At 35.9% G+C, this 15,141-nt stretch overlaps 1 protein-coding gene across 1 annotated transcript; it reads left to right on the forward strand.

The window, feature by feature from the left end:
• Nucleotides 1–1,988: 1,988 nt before the first annotated feature.
• Nucleotides 1,989–4,504, forward strand: LOC107826488 (protein neprosin-like). Its single transcript, XM_016653477.2, has 8 exons — nt 1,989–2,156; nt 2,315–2,407; nt 2,495–2,605; nt 2,890–2,943; nt 3,024–3,179; nt 3,516–3,626; nt 4,183–4,297; nt 4,449–4,504. Exons 1-8 carry the CDS (start codon nt 1,989–1,991, stop codon nt 4,502–4,504), a joined length of 864 nt encoding a protein of 287 aa, XP_016508963.2.
• Nucleotides 4,505–15,141: the final 10,637 nt, after the last annotated feature.

The raw sequence follows: 15,141 nt of genomic DNA on the forward strand, positions 1-15,141 counted from the left end.
CATATGAGTTGGATAGTACGGCTGAGGCATCTTCACTTACTTGGACTCAATTTTCAGATAAGTTCTTAAGGGAGTATGTTCCTCAGAGTCTTAGAGATGCATGGCGCGCAGAGTTTGAGCAGCTACGCCAGGGTTCTATGATTGTGTCAGAGTACTAGGTACCGTTGTGGTGTACTCATACTAAACTTCTGCACATTATTTTGTGCAGATGCAGGTACTTCTTACCAGCCTAGACATCAGTGAGTACCTGTGCACGGAGACTTAGAGGTATATCTGCCAGCGTCTGCAGACTTCGGAGTCCCCTTCTATTATTGTTGTATTGCTTTCCTTATTTTCTTAGACTTTGTTATATAGAGACATTGGGGAGTAGTTTCAAGTTGGAGTTTTAAAAAGATTTATAAAAAATAATAAAATCAGAAAAAAGAGAATATATATATATATATATATATATATATATATATAGTTAATAAATTAAATTAAAAATAATTATACATATTGGTAGTTTTTTGATAAAATAATAAAAAGACTTATATCTTTATACTTTTGATGAATTTAAAATTATAATTTAGTAAAAATATTATATTATTTAAATTTTCAGTAAATTTCAAAATAAGAAAACTAATCAAATATTACAGTAGAAAAGAATGTACGAAAAGATGGGGATGAAGACAATTTTATGATATTTATAGACTTAATTAATAAATAATAAATAATAAATAAATAACACTCAATCAAATTATTGATAAATTTAAACAATTGAAGAATTTTGAACAATATAACATAAGTTTTTAAAAAAAGATATTTTCAGAGTAATAAATATATATCTATATTATAATAAAAGAGAATTAATTTCAAAATATAAAAATAATTGACAAGTTACTAAAAAGTCATATTAGTAAGTATATAGTACTAAGTACTTGCTAATTTAATAATAATAAAGAATAATAAGGAACAAATAATTTATTCGATTACTATTTAATGTGTATTCTTTTGTTTTGTATAGATTTTTAATATTTCTGTACACTACATGAAATAATAAAATAATAACTAATATTTATTAAAATAATTTAATATATTAGTTCATAACTTTACAAAATTAATATTCTGTTAAATTATCCGCGCATCGCGCGGGTTCTAACACTAGTATAAATTAATTAACGAAGCAAGAAAATAGCATTAAACAGAGCACCTACTTTATTTGCTAGGCCTGTGAGTGAGTAAATTTGTCAGAAACTATCACTTTTTCTTTCAGAAAGATCTTATATACAGATCAAGATAAAGGAGTTGTGAATGGCTATTATACAAGATATTAGAGTTAATGTAATTATTAGAGGAGGATCACCAAAATCTACAAAGATTTATGTCAATAAAATTTATAGCTTGCCTCTAAGAAAAAACCCAAAAAGACAGTTTGAATATATTACTAGCAAGATTAACATAATCTAAGTTCTTTGAAAGAACAAAGCTCGAGGGATGATTGATGAAAAAAATAGTTTAGGAGGGAAATGAAGTTCACTAGGCAAAGTTAAAGGGGCAAGTGAATTTACCCAAATTTTTATAATCTATGGTCAGAGTGTCTTTTTGAATATCACTTAGAATTGAACAGAGCTTAATTAACAGAAATCGTCTGTAGATTCAATTAAATTTACTGGTAATCTATGGCCAGATTATCTTTGGATTATATATTAAGAAGAGAACATTCAGCATTCATTGACCATAAATCTTCCCTAGATTTGGTTGATTCTGCTTTAATAATTTTGTGATTTAATATCACATATAATACCCATTTTAAAACTCGTCTACTCCTCTATATAGCATTTTCCTCTTAGCAGGAAAAATGATAGATGCTCAAAAACTTCAAATCTCGTACATCTAGTAAATCAAGTAAGTTCAATTAATTAATTTTGTTTATTAAATATTACTAGTTTTTTGTATCTATAAATATTAAGCATTCATGCCCATAGAGATAATTTTAACGGACTCAGGCTATGTTGATTCGTCAAAGAATTGTTCAAGTTCAACAAACTCTGCTAGTGTTATATTTTCTTTTGAGTTATAACGGAGTTCAAGGAGAAAAAAAGCTATCCAAACTAGAGGATTCAGAGTTGGAGAAGCAACTTAAACTTTTGAACAAGCCAGCAGTCAAAACAATTAAGGTATGTATGTTGGCTGAAAGTCAATGTATTCTCAAGTGTTTTGAGTGATTGTTTTCTTAGTGTGCCGACATTACTTTTGTAGAAACAAATATACATATTCCTCAATTCCATATTTTTGTACCTGAAGATTACTTATTTTACGATGTTTTGGGTCACAGAAAAAATATGGGGATACATATGATTGCATAAATTTCTATAAACAACCTGCATTTGATCATCCGTTGTTAAAGAATCACGATATTCATCCTAAGGTATGTTTACTCTTTTCATTTTACTTTCAACTATTTAATAATAATTTAGAATTGTTGATAACACATATTTAAGTTTTTGATTGACAGATAAAACTTACTTTAGCTAGCACACTACAAAATTCAGATATGTCAGCAGCTCATGAAGATAATGAGTCATCAGGGATATGGTTAAAGGAAAGAGGTTATCCTTTCGAAACTGTTCCTCTTAAAAGAATTACCAAAGATGATCTTATTAGACAAAGACATATTCCGCCGCTATCGCATATGAAGCTCCATTGAGTAATGTAAGATAATGTGACCCAAATCATTGCCTATCTTGATAATTCATTTCCAGAAAAAAAAGAATCACTGATTTCATTTGTTAGAATCTAATAGTTTAAGCATCAATATAATTGTACCAAGAAAAAGGGGTTCATGTAAAAAAAAAAGTTAAGTCTTCCTTCATCGTAGCATATCATATATATTCTGTTGGTTCAATGCAGAGTAACAACAGTAGTGAGCCAAAGAGAAGTTCCATATCCTCACAGGGATACAAGGTAAATAAACATGAATATTTATCATCTTCTCATTTTTCGGTTTTGTAAGTTGATTAAAAAATTTCATTTATTATATTCAGCTCGCAATAGTTCAAATTCCAAATGACCCAAATAATAAGTTTGCGGGTGCTGGAATGTCAGCTAGTTTATGGAATCCTCATATTGAAAGTCAGCAGCACACTGCATGTCGACTAAAAATCCAGAAAGGATCAGATAGTTTACAAGCTGGGTGGAGAGTAAGTTTATCAACTTGTTCATTTATAATTTAATTATTTTTGTTTATTTGTGATAGCTTGTTTTCTTTTTATTTTCTAGGAGATGAGATTAACTATTGACCTTTAGGATGTAAGTTAGAACCTATAACATGAGCTCCCATTCAACCATGATAAATCTATTTTATGTTTCGGGTGGATTCAACACTATACGGGGACAATAAGACTAGATATTTTGTACATTTTCAGGTAATTTGTGTACTTTAATGATTTTTGTTTTGTGATCATGAAAGTAGTACATATTTATAGCTATGTAATACCTCGATTGAGAAGCGTTAATGCATATTTTACATTTACTAGGCTGGTAATACACATCGCTTCAACACGTTATGCCCTGGATTTGTCATTGTAAGTAGTAAGTACCCTGTTGATGGGGTCTTTGATCCGGTTACACAACGTGGAGATAAAAGAGTATTGGAGATCGCAATGTTCATCGAATGAGTATGTTTTTTCTTCTTTTGCAGAATTATTTTCAAGTTTTGAGTCGGTTTTCGTATTTATAATTGCAAACAACAATAACCTAGTATAATCCCACTAGTGGGGGTCTAGGGAGGGTAGTGTGTACACAGACCTTACCCCTACCCTAGGGTAGAGAGGCTATTTCTGATAGACTCTAGGCTCCCTCCCTCCAAGAACTCCCCACCTTGCTCTTGGGATGACTCGAACTCACAACTTCTTGGTTGGAAGTGGAGGGTGCTTACCATTAGACCTTACCCGTATTTACAATTGCATTGATTAGAATTGAAAGGTACAAATTAGTAATATTAGACATTTCTTTCTAAAAAGGATCTAGCCGATGAAAACTGGTGGCTTTTGTTTGGTGAAAGCAACGAACAAGTTGGTTTTTGGCCTCAAAGGATTTTCACTAACTTGGCAAGCTTTGCTACTAGTGTTGATTGGGGAGGAGTAGCATACAGTCCACCAGGCGTTTTCCTATTGGAGATCCTAATTACTATACTTAGTGTAGGATCCAAATTACAAAACGACTGTACGTGTTGATGATTCTGATCGGTATGGTGTTATGGATGTACCACATTGGAGAGGTGGAAAGTATCAGCATATGGCATTTTATGGAGGACCTGGTGGGTTCGAGACATTATGTTAATTACTACTATGATGATATTAATTACTTTCCATGTCTAAGGAAATATGAAATTTTTGTTTGTCATAAATTTTGCACGTCGCGTGCTCTGACTTCTCCTTTTAATCTTTTTTTTTTTTGTTTTTGTTTAGTGCTAGCAAACAATCATAAAAAAGAACTTTCGTTCGCCGAGGAGCTTTTATTTTAATCAAGATTTTTATGCTATTAGAAATAGGGTGAAAAATGTTTTCCCCCTCTAATTTCACCTAAAAATCAAATTCACCTACTAACTTGAAGGAGCATAATTGCATGTGCATTTCTAGCCTTTTCTTTATAAACAAGACTTTGTTTTCACTATTGAAGGACACAAATAAAAAGAGAAGTTTGACAGGATGTAATAAGCATATACTAGGAAACCATCATCGAATAGAAATAGAACATCTTTAACACTCCGCAAAGGCATCTGCTGTTATTCAGAATGCCATTGCAGAGTGTTGAAGATGTCCCATTTCTGTTTGGTGACGGTTTTCTTGGATTAAATTGTTAAATTTTTTCCAAATAAAAAACTATCTATAACATGAAACGAAACAGAAGATACAGATCCCAACAGCTAAAGCCAGAGTTCAGTACCTACTATGCGGTTGTCATTACTTCATGTTGAGGTTGGATGCAACTATGTTATATCGGGTTCATCTTAGCCCATAACTTTAAACATATTATGTGTTCAATGCTCTAAGAACCACAAATGTTGAACTCATAGAGTTTAAATCCCAAATCCGCGTCTGTTCGTGTCTCCTGCTCCTTCTTGTTCTAGCTCCATAACTGCTCTTAAAAGACCATTTGTGATTGCATTTAGATGCAACCCATTCTCCTTCGCGTCCTCTAGCAGCTTCTCTGTTGTCCAATTTAAAACCTTCACGCATAGAGATTGAATAAGTTTGCTATATTCATCAGCATTAGGTTCCATCTCTCTTAATAGTTTCATAGGCTTATCAATCTGTTCGAGCTTGCAATAACCCCAATTAATTGTGGGATAAGTGACAGGACTTAGCTTCTTTTTGGCTTCATCAAAAATCATACAAGTCTCCTCCATCTGATCCCACTTCGCGTAACCACTCATAATTGCAATGTAAGTGTATACATTAGGTTTCAAACCTCTATCCTCCATTACCTTCAATATTTTACTCGTTTCTCCCAATTCTCCATTGTTGGAGAGTGCACTGATAATTGTATTGAAGACTGCATTGCCAGGTGGTGGTCCTGCGTCTATCATATTTGAGAGCAAGTTTTTGGCCTCTTTGATTTCTTCGCTGCAATAGGAGCAATATGGGCCACTGCAAGAGGATTGCAACTGCTTTTCCCTTGTTACATATCTTGCCCACCACAGCGCAATAAAGACCTAATTGTCACTCACTAGAGAAGGTAAGAACGCTGGAGTCTCAATTGAATGACGTCTTCTTGTGAAATTCCTAGCAATGCTTAGCCTAATATTGGAAAAATCACATTACTATTACTCAAACAAGCAAGTAACATATAGCAACACAAAAGTTAAAGAGGGAAAATAGAGAGCAGAGGTTCTTCAGCCAATGGACGACCACCGTCGATTTGTGTCGACAACAGTAGAGACCCAGAGCTTCATAAAAATATATTGCTTTTAGCCTCCATTGTTGTTTGAAAAAGAGTGTTTGAAGGCGAGACATGAAAGAAGCTTTTCAAAGGCATGGACATGAAGAAAGAACATATGTGAAAAAGAAAATAAGAAAAATAAATATTGCCTCAGTTGTTTTAGGCATTTCGTCAAACACATTGACTACATCAGTGTGCTACATCCATGAACGCGACAACCATGAAACATGAATGCAAAAAGATTAAGTTAAGTATGCTTAAAGAATCTAAAATCATACGCTGAACTGAAGAAGCCAAAAGAAACAAGTGTCAAATACAGAGAACATCAAGTAGACTGAAATTATTCTAATTCATTGTAGTTTTTTGAATCCCTGCTTAGGTGAGATAACTAATCTGGGATAATAAAGAGCCCGTTTGGACATAAGAAAAATTTACTTTTTTTTGGATTTATTTTTATTTTTTTTAGAAATTAGTGTTTTTCAAAATTTTCACTCAGATCACTCACAAAACATCAAAAATAACCCAAAATTATATTCATGTCCAAACACAACTCTAGTTTTTAAATACCATTTTCACTTTAAAAAATTTTTACTTTTTCCCAGAATTTTACAATTCTTATGTCCAAACGCCCACTAAACATGGATAATTTATTTCCAAACCAAATTACGGGTACAAACCAGTCAAATGACAAGTGGATTAGTGGGTCCGGCAACAAATTCAAATACTTGTATGAGATCCTCTAAAAATGTGACAACTGGAATGGTGGGTCCCACTTAAATTAGCTCTCTCAAACATGACGTAGAAACGTGGCTTTATATTGAAAAACTGATTAAGAACCTGTTTGGATTAGCTGATATTAAATAACTGATAAGCTTGAAGTGTTGAAACTAATTTTTAAAATAAGCATTTACGTGTTTGGATAGACATGCTGAAAATGATAATAAGCAGTTGATGTGTTTGGTAGAAAAGTGCTGATAAGTTGTTCTGTTGTTAAAATGACTAAACTATCCTTAAAAACTTTAGAAAAGATTGTAAATTAAAAAGTTTCTTTGTAAAGAAAATGATAACCAATGAATATAGAATGAAAAGAAAGTTAGAAAATTTATTTTGGGAAAAATATTTTGTGAATTAAAAACTATTATTAAGGATAAACTAGTAAAAACCTTGGTCAAACTAAAAGTGCTTATAAGATGAAAAGCAATAAGTTGAGGGTGACCAACTTATGACTTATGGCTAATTTTAGCTTATAAGCACTTGACTTATAAGCACTTTAGGTATTTACCAAACGCGTAGATAAGCCAAAAGGTACTTATAAGGCAGTTTGACTACCTTATAAGCTTAGCCAAACACCCTCTAACTATTCCACTTGTCAGTTGTCACATTGGTACACCAAAATCTGAATTTGGTTGTATGCGTTTGATATAACTAAATTGATACACTAACTACAAATGTAATTAGGCAAACTATAATTATGTATGGTAATTAGGCTCTAAACTATAGTACTTCATGAAAATTTCTCTTTAATATTTTAGGAATCTTTGTATAGTTAATCGGCCCAAATCGTTGTTATCACGGTTATACAATTATACGTGAATATATATATATATATATATATATATATATATATATATATATATATATATATATATATATAGAGAGAGAGAGAGAGAGAGAGAGAGAGAGAGAGAGAGAATTAAATATTTAAGTTAATTCTTCAATATTTTTGTTCATTTTGTTAGCACTATTTGTTTACCCGTAAAATGGTACAATTAAATTTATACGTGATTTATAGATAAGTGAATTAATTTAATTTTAAAATAATAGATGAATTAGACAAAGATGTAAGACTTAGCCTTGAAATTGAAATGAAACGACAGATATCTTAATCCTGGGTGCAGAGCTACCAGAGATGCTATGAACATTGTAAATAAGCATAAGAGTAAAATGTTATTGAGCTTTGATAGATTATATTGTATGCTTGTTGCAGAATTCCTCCCCTTACAATGACGGTGGAGCTCACTTTTTATAGCTACCTCTAGGGAACAAGGTCCTAGAATCATGCCCCTCTAAAATGATAATTATGAGGGCCATTGAAGAATTTGTAACGGTGAGCAGTGAATGCCATATTCTCTGTCACGGATCATGCACTTAGTGCTATAGAATATTCTTCATTGAATTTTATCGGATGGCAAGCATTTATTTCGCCTTTATGAATACCATTCTTTCGGATGATAAGTGACGTCATTGCCTTCGGGTTCTACTGCCTTCTGTCTACGGCTCCAAGTGTCGCTTTCTCATATGATCATTAAATATAAATATATTTTACCCCATACAGATAGTCCCGTGATTTCCGATGACATAACTTTTTGTCATCGGGAAGTTGGTAGAGATACCTTTCTTGGCGGGAAATTCTCTAATACCCTATGAAATGTTTCGGACGGTTGATTAGACGCACATCTCTCCGCATTTAATGCCCCGAACATGCGTCATCCCACGATTCAGCATCACTTTTGCCGGTTATCGAGGTAATTACATCCACGATTTTAGCCGTCTATTCCTTTACTTATACACATCAAACTTCTTCATTTGCACTTCTTAATTTATCAAACTTTCTCAAACCCTCTTTACTCAACTTCGTACTTTTTCTTCACCCTTTCTTTGATTTTCTTCTTGAGAGAAAACTTTCCTCCCTTTCTGATAAAAAATGGCTTCTTCTTCCAAAAACCCTAGTTCTTCAAAAAAAAATAAAGGTAAAGCCAATGAGGCCACTCCTCCTACGGTGAGCACCATTTTCAATGACTTCGAAGAGAAGCTCCCTACTTCAAACCCTCGTACTTGGGCCGTTGGCAGATACCCCTTTTCAATCCGTTCTTCCAGCATTCCTGATATGAAGGAAGATTTTCATTGCCAAGATCTAGACATTATCGCTCTTGATCTGGCAGAGCGGGTAACCTTACCCAAGAATGGTTTTACGTATTTTTATACATATTCCTTCACTTTGGGGCCGTTCTCTTTGAGTGGAGAGCTCGACTCCGTCATCGTGGAGTTCTGCATCCGCTACCAGGTATGCCTGGCGCAAGTAAGTCCTTCTGTGTGGAGGGTGATCTCTTGTCTTCGACGCATGTGCTAGGAGACGGGAGAGGAGCTAACCCTAGCTTGGTTGATGAACCTCTATTCCCCCAAGATCTGCTGTGGGGGAATGGTAAATTTCAGCAAGCGTGGTCACCATGCTCTACTATCTAGCATGGACGATGACAACGACCGTGGGTGGATGGAACGGTTTGTTGCAGTTGCCACTAGTGACATCATTCCGGCAACGGCTTCATCCTTTCCGGAATCATGGAACCGCACTCATAAGTTCACCATTTCTCTTCCTTCCATTAAAGATCGTCCCATATCGTTATTGACACTTCTTCTTCCACTTATTTCAGTGACTCAGTGGGTTCTGTCGCAGGTTGAAGGCTTGGACTAGTGGGTCCAAATGATTTTGGACGTTACTATGCCTGAGACCTGCACGTGGAAAGAACTGGCCCTTAAATATGGATGGAAGGCTAAAAACATGATAAGTTAAACTCAACTTGCTGTTTTTTCTCGTATAAGGAAGTCGATTAACCCCCTTTTCCTTTGTTGAATTCAGGTCTACCCCAGGGCTCAGTTGTCATCCCCGAGGAGGATGTTTTGGCTAATCCCGCTGATGCTGCGAGGCTGCTTCAGGAGGCGTTTACTTGAACAGGCGTCTCCGGGCCTGCTTCTGGTGAAAGTGCTTCTTTTCAGAATCCCTGGCCGGAGAATAAGCAACCAAAAAAGAGACGTTCCTCCGCGTCCGGCGGAAAAAATAAAAGGGAAACGAGTTTCGTGCCTGAGTCATCTTCAGATGCTATGGTAGCGACGTGCCCGAGCCGACCATAGACATCATGGTTATTGATGATGATGGAGAAGCTAGTGATGATGAAGCTTCTCTACTTAGAAGATGACGACCTTCATCGACTCAACAGAATACTCAATCTGTTGAGTTAGTTACACCAACTGAGGACGATGCCTTGGCCCTCTAGGAGAGTATGATATGGTGGAAAATTCCAACTCCCGTTTCGAGTCCCAGTCACCGTACTCGGTACCGTGAGGCTGAGTACCAGGTCTCTGCCATCTTCGGTTGATGAGAAACCAACAACCAGAACTGCGCTCATCGCAACCACTTCTCATCCTTCAACGCCATCAACTTCATCTCCTTCTTTACCAACTCTGTTTCTTCCACCAGCAATTGCTACATCATCTCCACCGGCCGCAGTTGCCTGAGATGGTGACGTTCCTCTTCCCCAGTCCCCAGTTCATGGGAACCTGGGGCAAAATTATTTTGCCCCTTCCGAAGATCCTCAAAAGAGGAGGAGCGTTGCTCTTTCGGTTTCCTCAAGAGGTTTGAATGCACTTCATTTAAATTTAAACTTCTGTGGCTTTGGATTACCTAAGTGGAGTCCCAAGATAAATCACTTAGCCTATGCAGATGATACGATTATATTCTCATCCTCCGATGCTACTTCATTACATTTGATCATGGAGGTTTTGTATTCATATGAAGTAGCCTCTGGACAGAAGATTAACAAGGCTAGATCTGCAGTTTATTTGCATCACTCTACTAATGAGGAGGTGGTCAGAAAAGTGGAAAGGATCACAGGGATTGGAAGGCAAGATTTTCCTTTCATATATCTTGGATGCCTTATATTCTACACTAGAAGGAGGATGGATTATTACCAAGGTCTGATCACTAAAGTTCTGTATAAATTATAGTCTTGGAAAGGGAAATTACTGTCCATTGGGGGAAGGGCAGTGTTGATCTCTCATGTATTTCAAAGCATGCCCATACACTTGTTATCAGCAGTGAATCCACCTGTATTTATCATTAACAAGCTTCACAAATTATTTGCAAGATTGTTCTGGAGCAATTCAGTGGATAGGAGAGCTAGACATTGGGCTTCTTGGGATACCTCATGCTTTCCTTGTGAAGAAGGAGGAGTAAGGTTTAGATCCTTGCATGATATGCCTAAAGCCTTGTTTTGTAAGCTATGATGGAATTTCAGAACTAAGCCATCATTATGGAGTTCATTCATGAGCCAGAAATACTGCAAGAAATTAAATGCATTGGTGGTTCCTTGGAGAGATAGATCACATGTGTGGAGAAAAATGCTAGAGTGTAGGGATCTTGTGGAGCATGAGATTGTATGGAAGTCAAAAATGGGACCATCTCTATTTGGGTTTGATAATTGGACTGGCTTGGGATCCCTATACTTTATTACACCACCTGACTTCTTTTGTGATAAAACAATTCACAATGTCTATGATGTTGTGAATGAAGGATCTTGGGATGTGGATAAGCTATATGACATACTGCTTGAAGAGTTAGCGACACACATTTTGGAGAATGTTGCTCCTCTAGTGGAAGATAATGTGCTGGATAAGCCTATTTGGAATTTAGAAACTAAGGGGAACTTTTCAGTCAAAATAGCTTGGGATTATCTTAGAAGAAGGAAAGATGTTTCCATAACCTATAAGAATATGCGGGTGAAGGGATTGCCTTTCAGAATTTTCTTCTTTATGCAGAAGCTGTGGAAAGGAAGGCTACCTTTAGATGATGCAATACGGAGGATGGGGTATTTTATGCCTTCAAGGTGTTGGTGTTGTGTGAATCCGGATGAAGAATCAGTAGCTCATGTATTTTTCAGATCATATATAGCCAAAAAGGTGTGGGGTTACTTCCTTTCTCATGCAGGTTTATCTTTGGAGGGATTAAGCTTGCATCAAGCAATTGTAAAATGTTGGACAGTGGAGGTCATTCCAAGGCTCAAACCTATTTTCCTAGCACTACCTTGCATTATTGTTTGGGAATTATGGAAAAGGAGAAATAGCAACAAGCATGGTGATGTTGTGTCGATTAATAGAGTGGTGTATCAAATTAACACTACAATTCAGTCCCTAATCAAGGTAAGGAAACCGGGTTTGATCAATGTTCCACATAGGTGGCCAGATATACTTCATATGATGGAGAGGTACATGCCTAAGTTGAAGATTAGTAAGGTGACCTGGGAGCTCCCTCTAGATGGATGGACTAAGATCAATACGGATGGGGCTTTAAGGGGTAATCCTGGCAGGAGTTCAATTGGTTTTTGTTTGAGGAATGAACTTGGTGACATTATATATGCGGTGGGGAAAGAGATAGATGAGACTACAAATACTAAGGCAGAAGCAATTGCAATACAGGAAGCATTGAGATATTGTTTGCAACATGATATGGCTCAAGTCTGGGTAGAAACAGATTCGATGCTGCTCAAAAATGCTATCCAAGAAATCTGGAAGCCACGTTGGATCATTGAGGATGAGGTTGAGGAAATTAGAAGGATGATAGGGCTGTGTAATGGAAGGATCACTCATATTTATAGGGAAGGAAACAAGATCGCTGACCATTTGGCACTTTATGCACTAGATTTTGGAAATATTGAATGCCATAGTTTTCATCATTTGGATACATAAGGGAGGAGGCTGGTGAATGTAGATAAACTACTATGTCCAAACTTGAGAACCAAGGTAGCAAGAAATTATAAAAGGAGGAGGAAAGAATTACAAGGGAGAGGGAGAAGAAACTGGGCAACATCATGGATCATCAACCTCAAATCTTTATGGAGGAGAGGCTGGTGATTGGATTTTTTACTAACACTGGGTTCTTTTTTGCAGGGAATGTTATTGTATCCATGCCTCATCATGTGTTGGAACTTCCATGGGTGGTATTAGAACTATGTGCTCATTCCCAAGAAAGAAATAACACTGGTGAGCACAAGCATGGAACTAAGGAGGCATTTGAACATTCAGAGCATGCAACAAGCATGGCAACATGAATTACAGTTCCAGGCGTTGGGCTTGGTAGCACCACAACAAGATCACTCTTCAGGCGACGCGAGGGATTACGCCAGCTCCTTCTCGCTAGGGACCTGGCGACGCACAGTCTGTGGAATGCTTTCCTTCGCCATAGACCTCACCCAGCTGGACCAGGAGCGAGATCAATTCCCAGGTGAGGCGAGGTGCTCCTTCTCACTAAGGACCTGGCGACGCACAGGCCGTGGCATGCTTTGCCTCGTTTTAGAGTGTGCATGGTGGAGTTCTTTGGCATGGCTCTTCATGCTCAAGGTGCCATTATAGTAAGGAAAGTAATCAATAGGGCTGCTCATTTGGATCGGATATCCGAAATCCGAACCGATCCGCTCAATTTTGGATTTCGGATATTTGGATCGGATTTCGGATTGTGTTTATTAAAATTTCAGATATTCAGATTGGTATAATTGTAATACGATCCGATCAGAAATCCGAAATTATTAGGACATTTATAAATATTAAACTTTAATTTTGGATAGTCAGTACTTCCTTTACATCTTTCTCCAAGTTCTTACCTTTACAATTGCTGGATTTAGCTATATTGGCACCATAGTACTCTCATAATTGCAGAAACATGAATTTTTCTTACTATATTGCCTCTTTTACAAAGAAAATATACATATGAGTTTGCAACTTTGAGGCATAATAATCCGATCCGAAATCTAAAAATCCGATCCGATCCAAACTTTAAAATCCGATCCGATCCGATATTAATTCGGATCTGATTCGGATTGTATTTTGTAGAATTCGAAATCCGAAATCCGAAATCCGAATTCGAAATGTGCTAAATCTGATCCGATCCAATCCATGCACAACCCTAGTAATCGACCTAGCAATCATCTGTAAGATACAAGTTTCAAAGGATGGCCACAACCTCAGGATGCAAAAGCTGCCAGTTGGACGTGGCAGTGGTTTTCAAATGGCTCTATGGAAGAAATACATTGTACCAAATGGAGCAGCTCAGCATGTTCTCCAAGTATGCTATACAAGGAAGACAACCTGGGAGGAATTTCATACTTTCATGCAAGGATTATGACAGAATTATGGACGCCAAAATGGACCTTCATCATGAACAATGAGTTTTGTGCAGTGTTGGACACAGGAAATAGCCACATTTGGACACTTTTGGCAACTCCAAAGGAGAGCAGCTGCTACATTCACATGAGGCATTCACAGGCAATGGATTTGAAACATGCAAAGGATGAGAATTACATCTTGATGTGCCACTATGACAAACGAATGTGCGCAAATGCAGAAAATGGCTACGCATGTAATAGGCTAGTTTTTATACATGTTTTAGACTTTGGTTTTCATATTCATATTAGATCACAGTGTACTATCAGTTTTGGGCCTCACAAGCCCAAAATTGATAATAGGATTTATGTACTAGAAATATCTTATTGTCTTACTCTCTGTAAGACAACATGTTACTTTGTTTTCTTGATTTATTATATATATAAAAACTAGCCCTAGTCACCTCGCCTAGTGGATTTGCTAAAAAAAAGTGTCATATACTATATGTGAAACTCCACAATATAATTTAAAATTTCATGATAGTGCCTATTTGTCAACTACAGGGGCTAAAAAGTGATTATTTGTGAATTTTATCAAATTTAAACAATGGCCTATTATGCAAATGCTCTGTTTATAGAGCTCGAGATTTCACAAGGTCAAGGCTTATTTCACTTAATCTATCATTTGAAGTCGCATATACCATCTTCCTCCTCACCATTGACGAATCTGGCGACCTATATTTTGCACTTTGCTTGTTCGAAAAAGGAATGGTATTCACATTGGCGGTTTTTATATGCGAAGGGACTGCAAGCACCTAATTTTTTATCATAATCGGATTTTTCACTACGTTTTAGTATGTAAATATTTTTTGAGTTTAATCTACATATTTTAGCTATTTGTTTTACCTTTTATAGATTTTTCTTAGGAAATTAAAACTCACAAAAGATTCACATTTTTGAATTACTAGCTTTGTTATAATTTGCAAAAGAAAAGAAATTCACAAAAATATACTTTTCTTCTAATTTTGGTAAGACTAGCAATTTTATAACTTTTTTCTTAATAGTTTCTTATATTTTTATAGTTTTTAGTTTTATTGTAATATTTTTAATTTTGATTATCTTTAATAAATATAAAATATAAAAAAAAGAGGAAAAAAAAAAGAGCCAATACAAAAATGCGACCTAACAAGATTCTTCCATATTTTTTTGTAACAAACTCACGTGATGTCACTCAAAAACTCGCATGCATATACATATTCTTATTTTCTTGGCTACCAATTAATCCACTCAC

This window comes from Nicotiana tabacum, chromosome 23, assembly GCF_000715075.1.
Source record: "Nicotiana tabacum cultivar K326 chromosome 23, ASM71507v2, whole genome shotgun sequence".
Lineage (NCBI taxonomy): Eukaryota > Viridiplantae > Streptophyta > Magnoliopsida > Solanales > Solanaceae > Nicotiana > Nicotiana tabacum.

Bases quoted from the DNA above. Each gene is read 5' to 3' on its own strand.
- LOC107826488 (XM_016653477.2), top strand. From the start codon at position 1,989: ATGTTGATTCGTCAAAGAATTGTTCAAGTTCAACAAACTCTGCTAGTG. The intron at 2,157-2,314 runs GTATGTATGTTG...TTTGGGTCACAG, and splicing joins CAGCAGTCAAAACAATTAAG to AAAAAATATGGGGATACATA. The intron at 2,944-3,023 runs GTAAATAAACAT...TATTATATTCAG, and splicing joins TATCCTCACAGGGATACAAG to CTCGCAATAGTTCAAATTCC.